Here is an 18,734-nt window from a genome sequence, read left to right as displayed (position 1 = left end):
ACAGTTGATCCAGTCTGAGCCAGGTGTCCACCTGGTCCCAGGAGGTGGTGTCCATACAGTCTATCCTCAGTTTTTACTCTTCTCGGGAATATTTTACCCTTCCATGAAATATTCAAGTGTTCTAGTCATAGACACTAAGCAGTACTGGTGATTGGCAGGCCCCTGGCCATGGTCTACAACTATGGATTGCCATTCATTGACTTCCATTCTAGCTACATAGCAGGTACAACTTGATAGATGGAAACTCTGGAAAGTCAAAAGAACTGCCAAACAGAAGGCACACCTTGACCAGCATTGGAATATTCTGGGCTTTGGGGGGAGAAATTCACCTTCTGTGTCAGTTTCTTTGTGATACTGTGACAAAATGCCTGACAGATATTTTATGAGAAGAAAGCTTTGTTTTTACTCATGATTTGTGAGGGACTCAGTCTATCTATCATGGCAGGGAGGGCAATGACAGAATTCATGATGGGGGCAGCACGTGGCAGAGGGTTGTCATGTCACTGATGAGCAGGAAGCAGGCGGTGGCCAGAATTAGGGACCAGGCTAAAATCTTCAAAGTCCCACCTCTACTCCTCTGCTATGTCCCACCTCCTAGGGCTCTATAGTCCCCTGAGAAGCACCAGTAACTGGGGAACACACACTCAGAGCATTGGCCTATGGAGACACTTCAGACTCAAAGTGCAGCAGTCTGGGTCAAGACAGAATGTCACTAATAAAACACAAATCTGTGCCCTTTCTTTCGGATAATACCACACACGAAGCAGTTAGAAAGGCATGTCTATATAACTGTGTACTGTGTTTCTCTTTGGGTGAGGGAGTGTGTGTGTGTGTGAGAGAGAGAGAGGGGGAGTGTGTGTGTGCGCATGTGTGTATGTATTTACTCATGTATACAGAAGCATGCATATTCTGCATGTAACCACAAGCCTCCTAGGGTTTTATTTCTTCCACTGGGGTGTAAAGTAGGAGTATCTAAAGCTGACGCCGGGAGGCAGGGCATGAAAAGCACCCACAAATCTGCAGCCGTACAGGTTGCCACACTTCAGACTGCAGCTTGCCACACCATCCTCTGGAGGCTTAGTGTCTGCTGCTACAATTTCAGGTAGAGGGTGTTTGGGGTGGAGCCTAGAGAATTTGCATGTTCAACTGGTAGTCTGTTTCCCATACTCTGAGAATCACTTTGATTCTGGGTGCATGCTCCTATGTGGGTTGCTGTCTGCATACCCAGCTCTACTCTTTTTCCTTTTGCAGGGGCACCTGTGCTAACACATAAAAATATAGGATGCCAAGTAAAATTTAAATTAGATTCAGATTTTTTTTACTACAAGTATGTCTGAGATGTATAAATGATACTAATAATTAAAAAAACCTCACATCCGTCTGAAATTCAAATGAAATGGGCAAACAGCGTCTAATATGGCCACCTTTTCATCAAATTAGGGTCAAGTGCCTCTCTCCCGCTGCTTCCCTGTGATTGAACAGGCCACAGCTGTTGATGAAGCTGGCCCAAAGAGAACTTGTGATTTTGGGGCAATCCTCCTGCCCCCTGAGCTCAGTGAAAAGGAATTGGTTTGTGTATACTTTAGTTCTCTTGCTGGCTCTCTGTTTATGTGTCTGTCTGTCTTTCCCTCTCACGATTTCTTTACACCATTTCTTTTCAGGGGGGGTTGCGGTGTATTAAAGGCAGAAATCTGTGATCTGATCCAGCAAAGATTAACTCTTGGCAGCAGTAATAGGATCCAAGACACCGGTGACATCCTAGGGTGGTGGAGATGAGTGACATTTGCCTAGAGGAGGTAGAGATCACCAGCTGGCACCCTGAATATTATGGGTTGGGCTGGAGAATTCATGTGGTTGGGTTCTCATTGTGTTGGAGTTGGATTTTGTACAGGGCTTGAAGGAAATTGACTCCACTTGGTCTCTTTAGCTGGCGAAGGGAGCCTGCTGCTATGGGTTTATCACAGATTGGGAGGCAGAGAAAAACTTGAGCGATCAAAGGCCTCCTGCAGACTTGGACTTGGCAACCTCCTAAATGGCCCATTTGTCCCCTTTGCTTGCCAGACTGTCTTGGTGCTGAGAGTGGGTAAGATGATAGCAGAAGGCCTAGCTGCTTCCCTTCTCCTTCCCCTCACCTGCTGTTGGTCCAAACCCACATCCTCCTCTTCCCTTTACTCAGAACAGTTTCCTGTCTGGGGCTTGGCACCAACTCCCAGACTTCTTTGAGGGCAGGAGACTGCAGCCACACAGCACTGAGATGCTGTTTCTTCGCCACATTAGCCTGGGGCCTGACCTTGGGGGGCTCTGTGCATATTTCCCAGCTTCCAGGGCCTGTCCTTCCCCCCCCCCAGTGTTCTTCATGGGATGGGAAGGGAGAGTGGGTTCAGGAGGGCAGGGTCTTCTTGGGAGCCAGCAAGCTGTCTTTGGCGCCCTCCCCTCCCTTGACATGTTCACATTACCTACCTCAATACAGGATAAAGTGGTGTGTTTTTCCTCTCTGTGGGTCATGAAAAACTATTTCTTGTTTGCATTTGTCAGTCCCGGTCATAGTGCTGGGGACCAGACATCTGCATAGAGAAGGCAACTGAAATGATGATCCCTGTCTATGTTGGTGGCTGACTGCTCTGTCAGTATCTCTCACCGTTCTATTGGAGCTCTGGGCAGACATAGCTTTCTGTGTAAGTGGGGACACTGAGTACCAGAGACATGGCCAGTGAGGCCCAGGTCACATAATAGAGCAACAGGTTGAGCACGGCCATGAGACAGATGGCTTTCACAGCAGCTGAACTGGATTCTTCCTTGACAGCTCAGGAGCCCCTTGAAACGGTCTGTACTCCCTTAGCTTCTGTTCCCTGGCTTGCACCCCACCCCCACTTCTCCCGCTGAGCCTGTCTGATCTATGGTCTGCTAGGGAAATGTCCTAGATCCCCAAAGGACCACTCTCATACTCTCCCATTTATATTTCCGCCCCGTTTCTAGCCTTTGAGCTGGTGACATTTTGAGGGGCTCCTTGGACTGAGAAGCCAGCTAAAAGACATCCAAAGTTCTCAGTGTCATTTGATCTTGGAGCCAAACTTGTTACAGAGGACAAGGCTGCTCTGGATGCTGGTGGTGACTGGAGCAGTCCAGGAGGCTTCAACAGCTGCAGGTCTAGTTGGAACCCCCCAGCTTTGTTTTGAGCAGATCATGTTATTTGTTAGGAAGTGAGCAGATCATGACATTCCATCAAAGCCCTGTGCCCTAATCTAGAGAGATGGGAAACATGCTGCCTTGACCATGTCACTGGGGTTCCCTTCTGGTGTCACACTGACGTGCTTACCATTTCCATCTTGACTTTGTTAGTCACATGCCTGGGGGTATGCTCCAGCATAGTTGGAACAAGGATGATGGATATATCTACCATCCCATGTTTAACAGGGCCTTGGAGGTTATGGATGAAAAAAGAAATAAAATTGCCATGTTAGTAGTAGATGTTGTCATTAGAGCGATTAAAACAGGTAATGTCAGCAAGTCTCTGTGCTGTCGAGTTGCCTGGTCCAGATTTTCTATGTAGTTGAATATGGAAAGGAGACAAATCTATGTGATCCTAGGAAAAGACCTCCGTGGAGGATTGGGTGTGGCTTTGGGGATGCTAGAAATAGGAAACAGGTTCTACACATGGCCATGTGGAATTGAAATGGACATAAGAATTTCAGTTAGAGGCGGTGTTTAAACAAGTCAAACAGAAGATGTTTAAGCAACTTCATACAGAAGATTTGAACTAGTGTTTGCTCACAATACAGGATTCTGCAGGATCTCCACTTCTGCCTTTATTTCATCCTGTTGCCCTTGCTTCCTTCTGGAGGAAGATTTGACCAAAGCGGAGTCTTTGAAAATCCTGGTGTTTGCCAGGGATGTTTCTAAGTACCAGAGACTAGGCAGCTTAAGACAGAAATAGGATCTTTCAGTTCCAGAAGCCACAAGTCTGAGGTTGGAGTGTCAGTGGGACCATGCTGTTTCTGTGCTGTCAGAGACTCAGATGAATGAGGTCATATAGCCAGGGCACTCCCCTGTGGGAGGTAATGGTTGTCTTAGACATGATAGGGAGGGAGGCCTCCTCTCCAGTCCAGGCTGAGGGAAACCTCTGTGTCCAGAGCGCTAGGGTAGGAGGGAGAAAGAAGGGAGCCAACTGTGGGCATTAGACTAGACTTTGTGTCACACCCAGCTCTGAGGCTGGAGGCAGAGAAAAGGCCTGGTCCTGCTCCTGGCTAAGTATGTCAGAGCTGAGCACATGTGGTTACAAAGCAATGTCACAGGTACTAACACCAGTGGGTGATGGCAGGCTAGGCCATAAAGAGAAAACTTTAAGAGGTGGGCTCTGCCTGGTGATGCTGGGAAGCAGAAGAGCAATGTTTTCCAGGAAAACCTTCTCCAAGGCGCTTGCTGTCAGGGAGTGGAACCTAGTTCCCTGCCCTGGTCCTGCATACTGTCTGTCAACTCAGCCTTCCCTTCTCTGACAGCAAGAACCAGTTGGAGAGCATCTCCAGTGTCTTTTTGAGTCCTTTTGGTCCATTTGTCTCTGAACTTTAGCTTTGCTTTTTTTTTTCATTTGAGACGAATCTCGCACTATATTTCAGGCTGAACTGGAACTCACTATGTAGTTCAGGTTGGCCTTGAACTTGGGATAACACTCCTGCTTTAGTCCTCTGAGTGCTGATATTACACATTCATGGCTGGGGCTTTTCTTAAACTGCACTGTGCCTGGCTCTGCTGGTCTCCCTTCATTTTCTATTCCCTGCTCCCCCCTGTTTCCTGGCTTCCTCAGGTTCTAGGATCTGCAGTGTGGAGCTCCTATGCCCCAGGCAGTGTGGAGGAGGCTGGAGCAGGCTGCCAGACTAAACTGTTTCCTCCTTGGGTCTTTTCCTGACACCAGGTCCCGCCTGGCAGACTTCCACGCCAACTGTCGAGCCTCCTACCGGACACTCACCAGCTGCCCTGCAGACAACTATCAGGCGTGTCTGGGTTCCTATGCTGGCATGATTGGTAAGCTCTCCTTGTGTTTTCAGTGCACCCCCCCCCCCCCCCCCGCAAGGTGAGGATTGCTGCATCCCAGCCCAGTGCTGGTGAAAGAGACTCATGGCACAACCTTGCCTGTGGCAGATTCAGACAGAGCATCCAGACGAAAGCAGAGGGAGGCTACTCCTTATCAGGAGGGCTGTTTCTTTGTACAAGGCTTTGGAAATGAAGCTACAGCCTTCTAGGCACTGCCAATCAGTGTGGACTCTTACATTGGAGCTTTCACTAAGTAGTTATTTCTATTTCACAGGAAACTGATACTTAAGAGAAGTAGGTCCTTGGCCAGGCTCACTTAGTTGGTAAATGCTAGCACTGAGTTCCAATCCAGGATGGGTGCTTTCATCTTTTAGATTCTAGAAAACTCATTCTGCACACGTGTGAGGGAGAAAGCAGGGGTCTGAAGCCTGGGAGTGAGCTGTTGGGGTCTTTTCTGCCCTCCTGATGACACAGAGACTGGTGATTCGCTAGGCCTTTGGCCTTTCTGATCCTGCTAAATCCATGGTCACCAGGAGGAATCGTGTTCAGAGTTAGGATTTTAAGTTGAGGTGTCTGTATTTTGTTTGCTGTAGGCGGGCAAACCAAACCTTTGTCCTACTGTGCCCATGCATCTTTTCCCTCCCTCCCCCCCCCCCCCGCAGGGTTTGATATGACGCCCAACTATGTGGACTCCAGCCCCACTGGCATCGTTGTATCTCCCTGGTGCAATTGTCGTGGTAGTGGGAACCAGGAGGAAGAGTGTGAGAAGTTCCTCAGGGACTTCACAGAAAACCCATGCCTCCGTAAGTCTGGGGAAACTCTTCCTATCCCCTTCTGTCCCCTCTGCCCTCTAGCTGACATACACATCTGTTACCTGGGAGGAACTCTAGAGTTGCCCTGGTCATTTTCCTCTCATCTTGTTGGGGTGCTCAATGATGCCTGTGGGCCTTCTGTACCATGTAAGTCTTCTTAGAGAGACCTGAAGTTTTGAACTCTTGGGGATTTCATGCCAGAACGGGTCAGTGGACTGTCTGAACCTACCATCAGAGTCCCCAAGCCTATGGGGTTCTGACAACATCAGCCAGTTTCCTTTGGAGACGGAGTCTTCCTATGAGGACCAGAGGCACCCTCTCCATGTAGTATCTTTCCTCATTTAACTACTGGTCCAAAAGCTGCAGAGAGAAGTGGTCACAGTCAGGCTTTTGGTTTTTGCAGCCTGGCATCTCTTGCTGATTGTGCCACTGGCATATCTCTTCCCCCATTCTTTCTCTCCTGTTTTCCTTCTGTTCGTCTATCTTTTCCCCCTTCCCTTCTGTCTGGCACTGGGGATTCAGAGATAGATTCCAGTGGCTGTCACTAAAGAACAGGGAGCTAGATGGAGGCTGGCTGAAGAGTCATCTGTGATCCCAGCACACATGGAAGTTGTAGGGTACAGTTCTCTATGGTTTCAGGGTTCAGATACCCAAGTTCCCCTGGACAAGGGAGGACTCAAGGCTTCTTGAGGACAGCTAGGTAGTAGCTAGTTGAAAAGGTATGGGACTGGCAATGAAGGGGAGAAAGCATTGTTGATGGTAAGAAGGTATGCATAGTTTACAATGAGAAATGATGACTTTGGAGGTAGATATTGTTGAGTTTTAGGAATAATTTTGTTCAAGAAGACCAATTAGTTTGCCCTACTGTATTAGTGCAAGTTGGTGGCATGGGATAAGGAGGCCATCCAGGAAAAGTCAGTAATATGGAGAGGGAGGATGTCTGAGTCTGGGGTAGGCATCAGGTAGTACCTAAGTTGGCAATGGAGCTGGAAGAGCTTGTGCCCAGGAAGTCAAGGATGGGCCTTCTGTGAGAGAGGTCTCCAGTGACGACCACCAAGATGTCTTGGCCTGGCCAACTGTCTCTAGACTTTACTCTCCTTTTTCTCTTAGCAATTCTCTTCATGTCTGTTTATTTCCATTTTGATTTTTCTGTCCTTTCTAGCTTTTCTCTTATTTTCTCTACCAACTGGGAGAACATTCTGTATCTGAAAGGAGCCTTAGCGAAGTCAAATTCCAATGTCCTACCATTTGTCTCCAGCTTCTAGGTTCCTTTGGGAGGGCAGTAGTTAGGGAGGAAGTTCACCAGGAATAATGGAAGTGGGCTCTGATTTTGATATTTCTGTCTGTCCTCTCCAGGGAATGCCATTCAGGCCTTTGGCAATGGCACAGATGTGAACATGTCTCCCAAAGGCCCCTCATTCCCAGCTACCCAGGCCCCTCGGGTGGAGAAGACTCCTTCATTGCCGGATGATCTCAGTGATAGCACCAGCTTGGGGACCAGTGTCATCACCACCTGCACATCTATACAGGTGAGGACTGTGTCTCTTAAGCCTGGAAACTGGAACTTGGGATAGCTCAAGATTTTGGAGTACAGACATGATATGGGAAATCACTCAAATGGGACCATTGAAGGAACACTGAAGGTTCCTTAAGATTAGGAGCCCAAAGCGCCAGGGAGTTGGGAAAGAACTTCACCTCTTTGTTCATTTTGGCATTTTCTTTGCAAATATGAAAACACTTGTTGTCTACCAGTATCACATTAGACATATTGGGACACAGAGAAATGTAAGAGTTACCATACAGCAATTGTCTGCTAACTATCAGTAAGCATGCCAGTAATTCTCATCTTACTGAATTCACAATGAGGTGACAACATTTTTATTTAACATTCAGCAAATTTATCCAGAGGTGTTAGGTGACATATCCATGATCATGCTGCTGACAGTTGGTGGCATGAGATTTCAAACCTTCATCTGACTCCAAGACTTATAGTGTTAATTGGATTGTCCGTCCGTCCATCCATCCATCCATCCATCCATCCATCCATCCATCCATCCATCCATCCATCCATCCATGCATCCATGAAATGTGACTTACAGACCCAGTGTCTGCTGTATCTTAGATGAGCTTCTAGGGAAACCTTGGTGAATGAGATTGATGCTATCCTGGGTTGCATAGTGTGCTGGCTAGATTTATATCAACTTGACACAAACTATAGTCATCTGAGAGGAGGAACCACAACTGAGAAAAATGCCTCCCTAAGCCCAGATGGTGGATCAGCCTGTAGAATATTTTCTTAAATAGCAATTGATGGGGGAAGAGGGCCCAGCCCCTTATGGGTGATGCCACCCCTTAGCTTGTGGTCCTGGGTTCTACAGAAATCAGACCAAGAAAGCCATGGGGAGCAAGCCAGTAAGCAGCACTCCTCCATGGCTTCTGCATCAGTTCCTGCCTCCAGGTGAGTTCCTGTCCTGGCTTGATGTACTGCAATGTGGAAGTCTAAGCCAGATAAATCCTTTCCTCCCCAACTTGTTTTTGGTCATGGTGTTTCATTGTATCAATAGAAACTCTAAGACATGTAGTCTTTATGGCCTTGAAGGTCTGTCATGTGTGGGAATCAAGGTTCGCTAGACCTAGTACAGGTTAAAAGGTGTATTTGGAGAGAAAACGCTTACACAAGAGGCAGGTGGCTGTCTCAGGTTCTAGCTCTGAGGATCCTCCCAGGCTGTTTTCCGTGACCTGGCCAGCAGCCAGAGAGAACAGGTGCCTCCCAGAGCCAGCCTAAATCCTCCCCTCCTGTACGCACCTGTGACAACACCCAAACACAGACACACACAAACATGGACACACACATATACACACATGTACACATGGAAGAAACTACAGTCCAGAATGCCAAAATGAGCAGAGGGTGAACAGTGAAGTGTGTGTGGAGAGCACAGGAGATGTTTTAGGCAGGAGATCTCAGAGACTGGCTGAATATATTGCTGGGATCTGGAGAACATTAGCAGAGCAAGGACTACTAGAAGGCTTGGGAGGTGGATGACGGTGGACTTCTCTGATCAACAGAAAGTTAACATTCATAGCACCAGGATGAGAACTTGAGCAGGTTCCTCCTGGGCACCCATCAAATCACAGCTCTGTGCTGGTGACCCTTGTGGTTAGGGAAGCCACTGTTCCTTCTGCTCATTGCTGGGGTCTCATTATCAATGTCGGTTACCTTTAAATGCCTTCGGTTGGAGCCTTTCTGTGGCTTACTTCCTCCAATAAGGCACCCTCTCTAGTTTGGGTGAAGGTGTTCATGTCATCTTTGGTTACTTCCTAGTTACCCTGGGCATGCCTGAACGACTGCCAGGGGACGGCCCATGTTCTCATTCTATAGACAGCTGTCAGCTCAATATTATGCTAATGTGATAGATAGTTAGGTTGATCGGCGTTGTGCTGCCTGCTGGAGGACAGGCACACATGCCTTACATGACTCCAGAGGGTACCATTGATCCTGAGCTTCTTGGGGACAACTCATCTGTGGAGGAGCTACATTAGCAGTTCACTTGTGGGCACAGAGAAGCTCAATGCTGTGGTGTGAGCCCTCACCCAAGACTCCTCAGTGCCTAGTAGCTCCAAGTCTCATTTTTTCTTCTTAGAGAAATTAATTCTTCTCATATTGATTAATCAACTAATTATTATTATATGTGAGCCTGTTTGTGTAAAATGTATGTACACAGGTGCGCATACCACGGCACATATGTAACATTCATAGCACCAGGATGAGAACTTGAGCAGGTTCCTCCTGGGCACCCATCAAATCACAGCTCTGTGCTGGTGACCCTTGTGGTTAGGGAAGCCACAAGGACAACTTTGTGGAGTCAGTTCTCTCCTACCACTGTGTGGGTTTCTGGGGGCTCAAATTCGGATTGCCAGGTTTGCATAGCAAATACCTTTACTGGCTAGGCCATCTCATGGTCCCCCATTCTTTGTTCGGGGTTTAGGTTGGTAAAGCATCCTTGCTTAGCTTATCTCCCTACAACAATGTGCTTTCACAGCTCCTTGTCTTAACTCTGATTTGACTCCAGGGGAGATGATGACGATCTTGTGGGAGATGATGTGAAATGCATTGTATACTGAAGAACACGGCCCAGAGGCAGGGTTAGGAATCTTTGGCAGGTGGGAGACTCCTTAGCAGGTGGTTCCTGCAGGCCAGTCCCGTAGCCATTTAGTCCCAAATAAACACACAGAGGCTTACATTAATTATAAACTGTTTGGCTGATGGCTCAGGCTTCTTATTGGCTAGCTCTCTCTTAATTATTAACCCATTTCTATTAATCTGTGTATCTCTACATGGTCTTGGCTTACCAGTGATGTCTGGATCTCTTGCTTCCTCTGCAGCTACACGGAATCTCCTTGAGACTCATTCTTGGAGTTCTTTATCCTAGAATTGTCCTAGTCTGTTAGCCCTGCCTATACTTCTTGCCTGGCTACATCCTGCCTGTCCATTGGCCAAAACAGCTTTATTCATCAACCAATAAGAGAAACATATTCACAGAATTTAGAAGGACATCCTCCATCAGGGAGTCCTGAACTGGTACTTTGTCCAGCATCTTTAATGTAGCCTCAGGTTGGTTGTTTCTTAGAAACAACCCATCTGTGGCCCCCTTTCTGTGGCTCTCTGGCTCTCTGGAACTTGGAGAGCTTCTGATACTTTCTGAGGTGGTCTTCAACCTCAGAATCTGTCTATAACTGAACCTTGTCTGAATGGCCTCGCCCTTCCCTCCACTCCACTGGGAGTCTCTGGGAGGCAAGCCAGTCTTCAGACAACCAAGTTCTTTGTTTGTGAAGTCTGAGGCAGGAGACTGCTCCATCACATCTCGCACAGTTGAAAAGAGGTTTAGAGGGTTGCTGTAAGACCCTCACCTCATGCCTGAAGCAGAACTTGCAAGCATCAGCATTTCCCTCTCTTTACTCATCCTGTATGGGTTTCTTTCCCAGGCCCAGCAGTACCATGGGGCTGGGATACACATTAGCACATGGCTTCATTTATTCAATAGAAATTCTAATTGCGTATCACTCTATCTTGGCCACCGAGACTGAGAGCCTCATTCAACAGTACCCTGTTCTTTGTAGAAGTGGGACAGACAGGAGACCCACTCAGGGGATCTATTGAGGGTTAGGGTAGGAGGAATTGCCTTGTGTGGCAGTGGAAGCTGAGGACTAGCCAGCAAGAGAAAACTTGCTGCCCAGCCTGGAGGAACTGGACGGGCATTGAGTACATGGTTTGGAGTAAACAAGAGTGTGGCCCGCGTAGGTAAGGGTTGAGCTGATGATTTAGGGTGTTTCCATGATGTCTCTGTGCAGTATTGCAGGCAGTTATGACAGTCATTCTGGCGGCAAAGCCTACATGGTTGCCACTGGCCCTTTAATGAGCACACTTACCATGACTTTGACCTGGAACAAATCCGAGTGTTGGTTTGGCAGCACAGGGAAGGCTGTGTGTGGATGGTTGAGTACTGTATGTGTGGAATAGGCAGAAAGTGGTGAGCAGTGAGGGCGGGACAGGGTGGGGTGTGGATCTGTTCAGAGTCTAGAGTGTAGACCTTAATCTGACATCAGGTGGGAATTGTTTGGCAGGGCAGAGATAAGAGTCAGGGAAGCCTGTTGGAAGAGTCCTGTGATACTGAGTCATAGGCTAGAAAAGAAAGATTAGGTGGAGGGTGAGGGAAGGAAACAGAGAAGAAATGACAGTCATCGTGGGTGGGGAATACAGGAGAGATAGCCCTCGGCCTGTTCAAAGGGACAGGTGAGAGAGAAGGCCAAGGACTTGGGTGGGTCTCAGAACAGGAGTAGGGTACAGGAGAGGGCTGGCTGGCTCTGCCTACCTAGCAGCTGGCACTGGGACTGAGTCACTAGCATCTGGCCCAAGCCAGAGAGACCCCTGGGACTTTAAAACTTGGCTTTAGGAGATAGCATGGGGACTTCCTTTTAAGTTCCTGGCAAAAAGGACCTCCTTGGGAGTTCTAGAAGGTTGAAGCTTGCAGGTGTCACCTGATTTTTTTTCTCATGCTTTTGGTGGCCTCTACAGCACAGCCTCTAGGCAATATGCTCATTCTACAGAGTCCCTCTGCCCCACCTCCAGGCGATAAGGGTAGTTGTTGGAAGTGCCGGAGTCCTCCTGTCCTAGCAGCCTAGGTCTGTGTCCTTTGGGAGACCAACACCCACCGGCCCTGATCCTGCCTTACGGGAGGTTCTGAGCAGGCAGGCACAGGACTCAGAGCAGCTTAGGACAAAGCAATGTGTGTGTGTGTGTGTGTGTGTGTGTGTGTGTGTGTGTGTGTGTGTATGTGTGTAGAATTGGGGAACATGGGCCCCTCCTATTGGGATTAAGGCTGCCTAGAAACCCTTGTGTATAGGCTTATTTTTCTGATTCTGTATGAGCCCTTTGAGCAGGGTTGATCTATCTATATATCTATCTATATCTATGTATTTGCCTTTATTCATTTTTATGTGTGTGTATCTGAGCCATGTCACAAATGTAGATATCAGAGGACAGCTTGTAAGGGTTAACTCTCTCTTTCTATTATGGGGTTTTGGGGACTAAACTCAGGTTCCTAGACTTGGTGACAAGCTGCCCTTACCTGATGAATCATCTCATCTCCCCTGGGGCTGAGATCCTTAAGCAGAGAAACAAGCAGCCCCAGCCAGTGAGTGAGGGAGGGAGGCAGTGGCTCTGAGCCCCTGTGTTCTGGCATTAGGTAGTAGAACTTCCATCTCTCTGCTCCTCTCTACCCATGTGCTACCTTTAGAAAAGCAAGGCTGGGATCCCCCCCTGCTGTTTTGTGTGACTAGAACTGGATAGGGGGCCTTGGGTTAGCTGTTGGAGGTCACTGCAGTCATTTGCTAGCTACTTGGTTTCCTGGAATCAGGAGGGCAGAGCCTTTTTTTTTTCCCAGTCCTTTGCCTCCAGAGGTGTCATTGTGAAGAGAGGTAGAGGAGCTCATAGAAAGAGCAGGATGCTGCCGAGTTACACATCCCTCACTGACAGAAGACTGCAGGCTGACTTGGGTTGCATCTTCTGATCTTAAGGCTCCTTCCCTGTCACTTGGATGCTTAGTTCCTGGGTTTCTTCTTGGTACAAACCACTTGGTGCTGTGTCATGCTTTGTGTGATGAATAAATAATCTTGAGATGTGTGGGTCAGTGTCTCACATGAACACCACTTAGTGATGTATGTACATCTGTCTAGGTTATTTTATAGCTGAGGAAACAGGATCAGTAAGTTTGTGCAGGGCAATCAGCAGGACCAAGTCTTGAGCACAGGACTCTACCTTCTCAGGTCCCTGATTCTTACTCTGTTTCAGACCTCCTTGGAGCAAGAATTTAGATCCTGGAGTGTAGACAATCAAAGGGACTAGGCATGTAGAGAGTTCTAGAACTAGATCTTGTAACTCACGGGCAGCATGAGATCTGACAGGTTGTCCTTACTGCATGTGGTGGCTTCTCACAGCCTTGAACTCTACTGTCCTTGGGTTCTGAAGGATTCTTTGTCCTGGTTGGGAGAACTTTCTGGGCCCTGGACACTCTGGGGAGGAAGGTAGACCTAAGTCAGGGGCCCCAGAGAGCATGTGTGTTCAGATCCTATCTCTATACTCTATCCCTACTGTCCCTACACACTCTCTCTACGGTCTATTCCGACACTCTCTACACTCTATCCCTACACTCTCCCTACATTCTTTCTCTACATTCTATCTCAACAGTCTATCCCTACACTCTTATCTCTACACTCTGTCTCTAAATTCTATCTTTACACTCTGTCCCTATACTCTCTCTGTACTCTATCCTTACAACTCTGTCTCTAAATTCTATCTCTACACTCTGTCCCTATACTCTCTCTGTACTCTATCCTTACAACTCTCTCTCTACACTCTGTCTCTACACTCCAGTGAGCTGGAGAACCAGGTTCTGATTTGAGGCCTGGGAACATTTTCGTCTTTTTCTCTGTGTCCTGGTCTTGGTGTAGAATCCTGTGCGGCCATCGGAGTCTGAGTCTAGAAGCCTGTGTGGGCTACCTGAGCATTTGTCCAGTCACCAAGTATTGTGGCTGCCCCACCTTAGGTAATTGTTTAGTTGTTTTCTAATATATTAATTTCTTCAAGGCAACAGACTATTTTAAAACAATTTCATGTGTAACTCTAAAATACAACAATAAAACAAAGACATGACACCTCTGATTGCAATGAGAGAAGGACCTTGAATCCGGTGAGGTTGTCTGAGTCTGATGTACATGAGTTCCATGTCTAGTAAGCATTGAAATGGGGGTAGGATGACATAGGACTGAGCCATGGAACTACTGAGGGCAGGCCAGCCTTGCCACACTCCATAGTTAGAATAGAAAATGGTACTGGTTGAAAATAGATTCTTGGCAGTACACAGGAAGGACAGATGTGAGGATTAGAGTAGGGGAGGGTGCCAGGTGGAGACTGTGATGACAGTACATCCTCTGAGATGAGGTGACATGTTTACCCTAAGTGACTGCCCAGAGAGAGCATGGCCAGAGTGGCACTGTGAATTGAGGAAAAGAAGTCTGTCTCTGGGGATACAAGGCCCTAGCATCCATGACCCTCTGAAGAGAATAGCAGTTGGTGACTTGGCCAGGCCAGAATTTGTCACCTGGGGATACTGGTACTGTGGTCTTGAGCCTGTTCCTCTGACCTGGATTACTACCAGACTTTCTTGGCCTGGGTCTCAGTGTGACAGCTGGGGCCTCACTCAGTTGACCAGATGTCCAGGATGATCGGTTGCCTATTGTGTCCAAGGGATTATTGATAATTCTGGCCAAGAGCAGTGACTTCCACATAATTTCTTGGGCTTCCTAGGTGCTTCTAGTGTCCCCATAAATGCTGTGAGAACCAAGGTATTTGAAGCCAGCATAGATGTGCCGTGTCTCCAGTTATCACGTGACTCTGTCCCAGTGTTGCTAACAGAGCTGTTGTTGGTGCATATCCTTTAGTCCTGCTGCCAAGTAGTAAGTCAGGGTAGAGAATTCTGGCACATTACCAGACCTGCTTTTCTTTCTCATCCCTCACCTCATCTGCAGAGGGCCCAGGTTCACACATCTGTTCGGGGTGGAAATGACCCAGCACAATCCTAGGTCCCTCACATTAGTGACAGGCATCACTAATCAATCACAGTTTTCTTCTCTCCTGAACTCCGATGAGGGCTCATCATCTTTTCCTCCACAGCTCTCTGACAGCAATGCTGGCACCCAGTAGCCATTTTTCTCAGTGGCATTTATTCATTTGCACTTGTGTGTACTTAGTAAAAACATTATCTGAGTTGCTCTTATGAGCCAAGCACTGTTCAGTGCAAGGGAAAGACATGTTCTCTGTCTTTGGGGAGGTGTGAGTAGTTTTCACAGAGGTGGACGGCTGGTGAACGAACACTGAATGCTGCAAACTGGAGATCAAAGTGTTCTTCAGGTGCCCACAGAGTGTTTCAAAGGGAGCGGGGTGTTTCATGCTGCATGGGACCCAGCCAGCGATGTCTTACCATCTCTCCTGTGCTTAATGGTGCCAGCAGTAAATGACAACCCTGGATGCAGTCCAGACCAAACAGTCTGCTAACCTGTGCCCTTCCTTCTTTCCCTAGGAGCAAGGGCTGAAGGCCAACAACTCCAAAGAGTTGAGCATGTGCTTCACAGAGGTGAGTAGGGACACAGTGGGGGACAGGAACTTGAGGCTGACCCAAAGGCACTGTTCTTTAGGCAGGAGCCTATGGGTCAGCTGAACTTCTGACCCTATTTGGACCTGAGTGAGAACTCACTCTGTTGGGGGTGGCAAAGGCTCCATACAGAGCCTGTGGGTGTTTCCTTGTGGGTGACAAATAGATGCTCTGAGCAGAGGCCCTTTCACAACCTCCTCTAAGACAAATGGGGTGAATACTTGCTTGGCTCTAGTTCTGTGGTGGTTATAGGGCACGGAAGTAGAGAAGGACCCAGACTCTTGATGGGGCCCCTTGCCCAGGACTGTAGGAGTGACTCATAGACCCAGGATAATAATTTAGGCAAGAGGAGAAGGGCAGTGAGGGAGAAGCTCTGTGAGATGGGCAGGGGTGGGGGAATTGTGGAGAAAGAATGTCCTATCAATCAGGAGCAGGGAGAAGGAAGTCCCTCCCCTCCCTATCAATAACCAGGCCCTTATGGACCCGGAAGCTTCATCTCTTTGGAATCTTTCTTGTTTCTTTGCTGCTTTTGAAATGGAATCTTTACCTTATAGTCCTTACTGGTTTTGAACTCATGTTGTACCCAAAGCTACCCTTGAATTTGCGATTTTCCTACCCCCACCTCCTGAATGCTGGGATCACAAGCTTGTGCTAGCATGCCCATTTTCCATTGTGGGGATGACCTGTTTATTTACTGAGGACTGCTGCCCATGGCCTTGAGGCTTGGAAGAGACAGAGTCCACCATTTGTTCCCAACTTGCCCAGTTCCGAGGAGGCACAGCTCTGCCCTCAGAGCATAAGTGAGGCTAAAGAGAGGCTCTGTGTGTTGAGAGAGGTTGGGCCAGAGAGGACAGTTTTTCTGTGTCCATTTCTTTGTCTGCCTACAGCCCTACTGATGGATTTTTGTTGTTTTCTTTGTATGTGGCACCTCCTCTGCTATGGATCAGCTCACGACAAACATCAGTCCAGGGAGCAAAAAGGTGATCAAACTTTACTCAGGCTCCAGCAGGGCCAGACTGTCGACTGCCTTGGTACTGCCACTCCTGATGCTGATCTTGGCCTTGTAGGCCTTCGGAAACCAGCAAGAAGGTTCTTCAAGCAACCCAGATGTCACTCCCACCTGACAAAATGGAAACACACACACACATTCACACACTCACTCACACACACACACACACACACACACACACCTACCTTGCAAAAAAAATAATTTTTTTCCTACATTGTCTCTGAACCTTTCTCCTCCCAAGTTTCTTCTCTGGAGAAGTTTTTCTAAACCAAACAGACAAGCAGGCAGGCAGCCTGAATCCTGCCCAGAGGTCCTCTGCAAGGGACACCCGGCATCAAGGAGGGCTCAAGGCTCTGGAACGACTCTTTTCTCTTGGAACCATATGACAGCCTGCTGTGGAAGGGACTTTGCCATGCCTGGTGTGGATTGGAGAAAGGACAATTGCAGCTGTTTCTTGAGCTGCCTACTCTGAGGACCTACCCAGGGACTAGCAGAGAATATTGGTCAGCAAGGAAGCAGGGCTGGCCATAAGGACCTTGTCACCTCTTCTTGGCTTCAAAGATGGAGATGGTTTACTACCACCCCTAGTTCTTATGTGGCCTAATGTGTCTGAATCTGGAGCGGGAGCCTCTATGGCTGCTCCGGGCTGAGGTGCCTGTAGCATAGACGGGGTTAGGAGCTGTTATAGAAAGAAGTTCCTCCCTGGAAGGAGCAAGCCTTGGTTGGGCACCAGCTCCAAGGTGCACCTTCTTCCTTCATGCCAGGAATCTTGAAGTCAAAGAGAAATGATCCTCTGTTGGCTTTTTTTGTGAGTCCATTTGGTGGGTCTCCCTTTGGGAGAAGGGTTGTTGAGTGGGGCTGGGGAGACCCTAGCTGGACATGTGTTCATAGCACTCTGGTGGGCTCCCAAGCTTGCCTCTTCTCTCTTCTCCTTTTTCCCATTTTCTCTTTCCTCATTTCTGAGACATTCATCCACTGTCTGTACATATTGGGCCTCCTTTCTCAACATATGTGTATATCCATATCCATATATCCTGTGATTTCCTCTTTCTTTCATTTTTTAAAGAAACAAAACTATGGAGATAATACCCTACAGATGAGCGAAAATGTATTATTGTAAAGTTTATTTTTTTTAATAATGTTGTCTATGATGGGAAGAAAGGTACCAGGCCCCCTGAGTTCTGGTCCAATTGGGCTGATGGGGCTGTGGCTGGGGACTCCTGATTGCATTCACTCTTAACCAAGCTCCAATAAATGTACTAGGAAGCGAGTTGCCTTCTGCCTCACTCCTGTGTGACTTTGCTTATGCTTTGTTCTTGGCCCAGTGCCACCTATTGAATGTTGGGTCTTGTGTGGCTGGTGGATGTCTGTAATGTTTGTATGTGTGTACTGGCATGTGTGCATACATGGGTGTATCTGGTCCACATGTCCTGGTGTGGGTGATGGATGGAGCTCACGTTGGAGATTTTTTTAAAACTGGGTGGGTCTGAGGCTTGTGGCTGTGTTGAGTCTGTGGGATCGTATCTCCTCCTGCCTCACCATCCTAGTCAACACCGATGTTTGTTGCTGTAGACAGAAGTGGGGTGGAGAATCAAGAGAGACACCGGCATCACTCCTGGATTATGTTTTTGTTTCCAAGCAGCCTGAGTGGCCCTGTCTACCATATCTGTATTGGGGTGGTGTCTCCTTAGGACTTCTGGTCTACCTGAAGTGTGTGTTTGGAATTTTAATCCTTGAGTCTCACCATAGAAAGAAAATGGTTCTTAGTGTTGGGGCATTGGGGTGCAAAACATCAAGTGCTTTTTTTTTCCTTCTCTCTATTCACTTCTTCCATCTTTCTCCATTTGCCACACAGACCTCACTTGGATACTGGGACTGCATATACATATACATTATATATATATACACACATGTATATTCATGAGGTGGATAGGATGGAGAGGGAAACTCTGGCCTACATCTTTAGGGTTGCCTGTGATATGTATTGGGTGATTTCATTTTTCAGTTTCTCAGTCCTGGTTCTGCTCAAATGACTCTTATTGATTGTACACATGTTAGTAACATCTGTTCACAATGGTGACATTGGCATGTTATGCTCTAACTTCAGCCTAGAGGAAGGACAGTGAGCCAGCTTGCCCTCTTCCCAGACACCTACCTCTGCCTTACTGTGCTGGC

The 18,734-nt window shown here is 47.8% G+C and overlaps 1 protein-coding gene across 3 annotated transcripts in view; it reads left to right on the top strand.

The window, feature by feature from the left end:
* Positions 1-17,845, top strand: part of Gfra2 (GDNF family receptor alpha 2) — a 95,517-nt gene extending 77,672 nt beyond the window's left edge. For all 3 annotated transcript variants that reach the window (XM_005070976.4, XM_005070978.4, XM_005070977.4), the window contains 5 exons: positions 4,910-5,019; positions 5,691-5,831; positions 7,197-7,369; positions 15,479-15,532; positions 16,498-17,845. In XM_005070976.4, coding sequence (XP_005071033.1) covers positions 4,910-5,019; positions 5,691-5,831; positions 7,197-7,369; positions 15,479-15,532; positions 16,498-16,617 — 598 coding nt within the window. In that variant the 3' untranslated portion in view covers positions 16,618-17,845. The remainder of the gene's footprint in view (positions 1-4,909; positions 5,020-5,690; positions 5,832-7,196; positions 7,370-15,478; positions 15,533-16,497) is intronic.
* The last annotated feature ends 889 nt before the right edge of the window (positions 17,846-18,734 follow it).

This window comes from Mesocricetus auratus, unplaced genomic scaffold, assembly GCF_017639785.1.
Source record: "Mesocricetus auratus isolate SY011 unplaced genomic scaffold, BCM_Maur_2.0 Super-Scaffold_2245, whole genome shotgun sequence".
NCBI lineage: Eukaryota > Metazoa > Chordata > Mammalia > Rodentia > Cricetidae > Mesocricetus > Mesocricetus auratus.
Note: the sequence above shows the minus strand (reverse complement) of the source record. Positions and strands in the feature narration are given on the sequence as shown.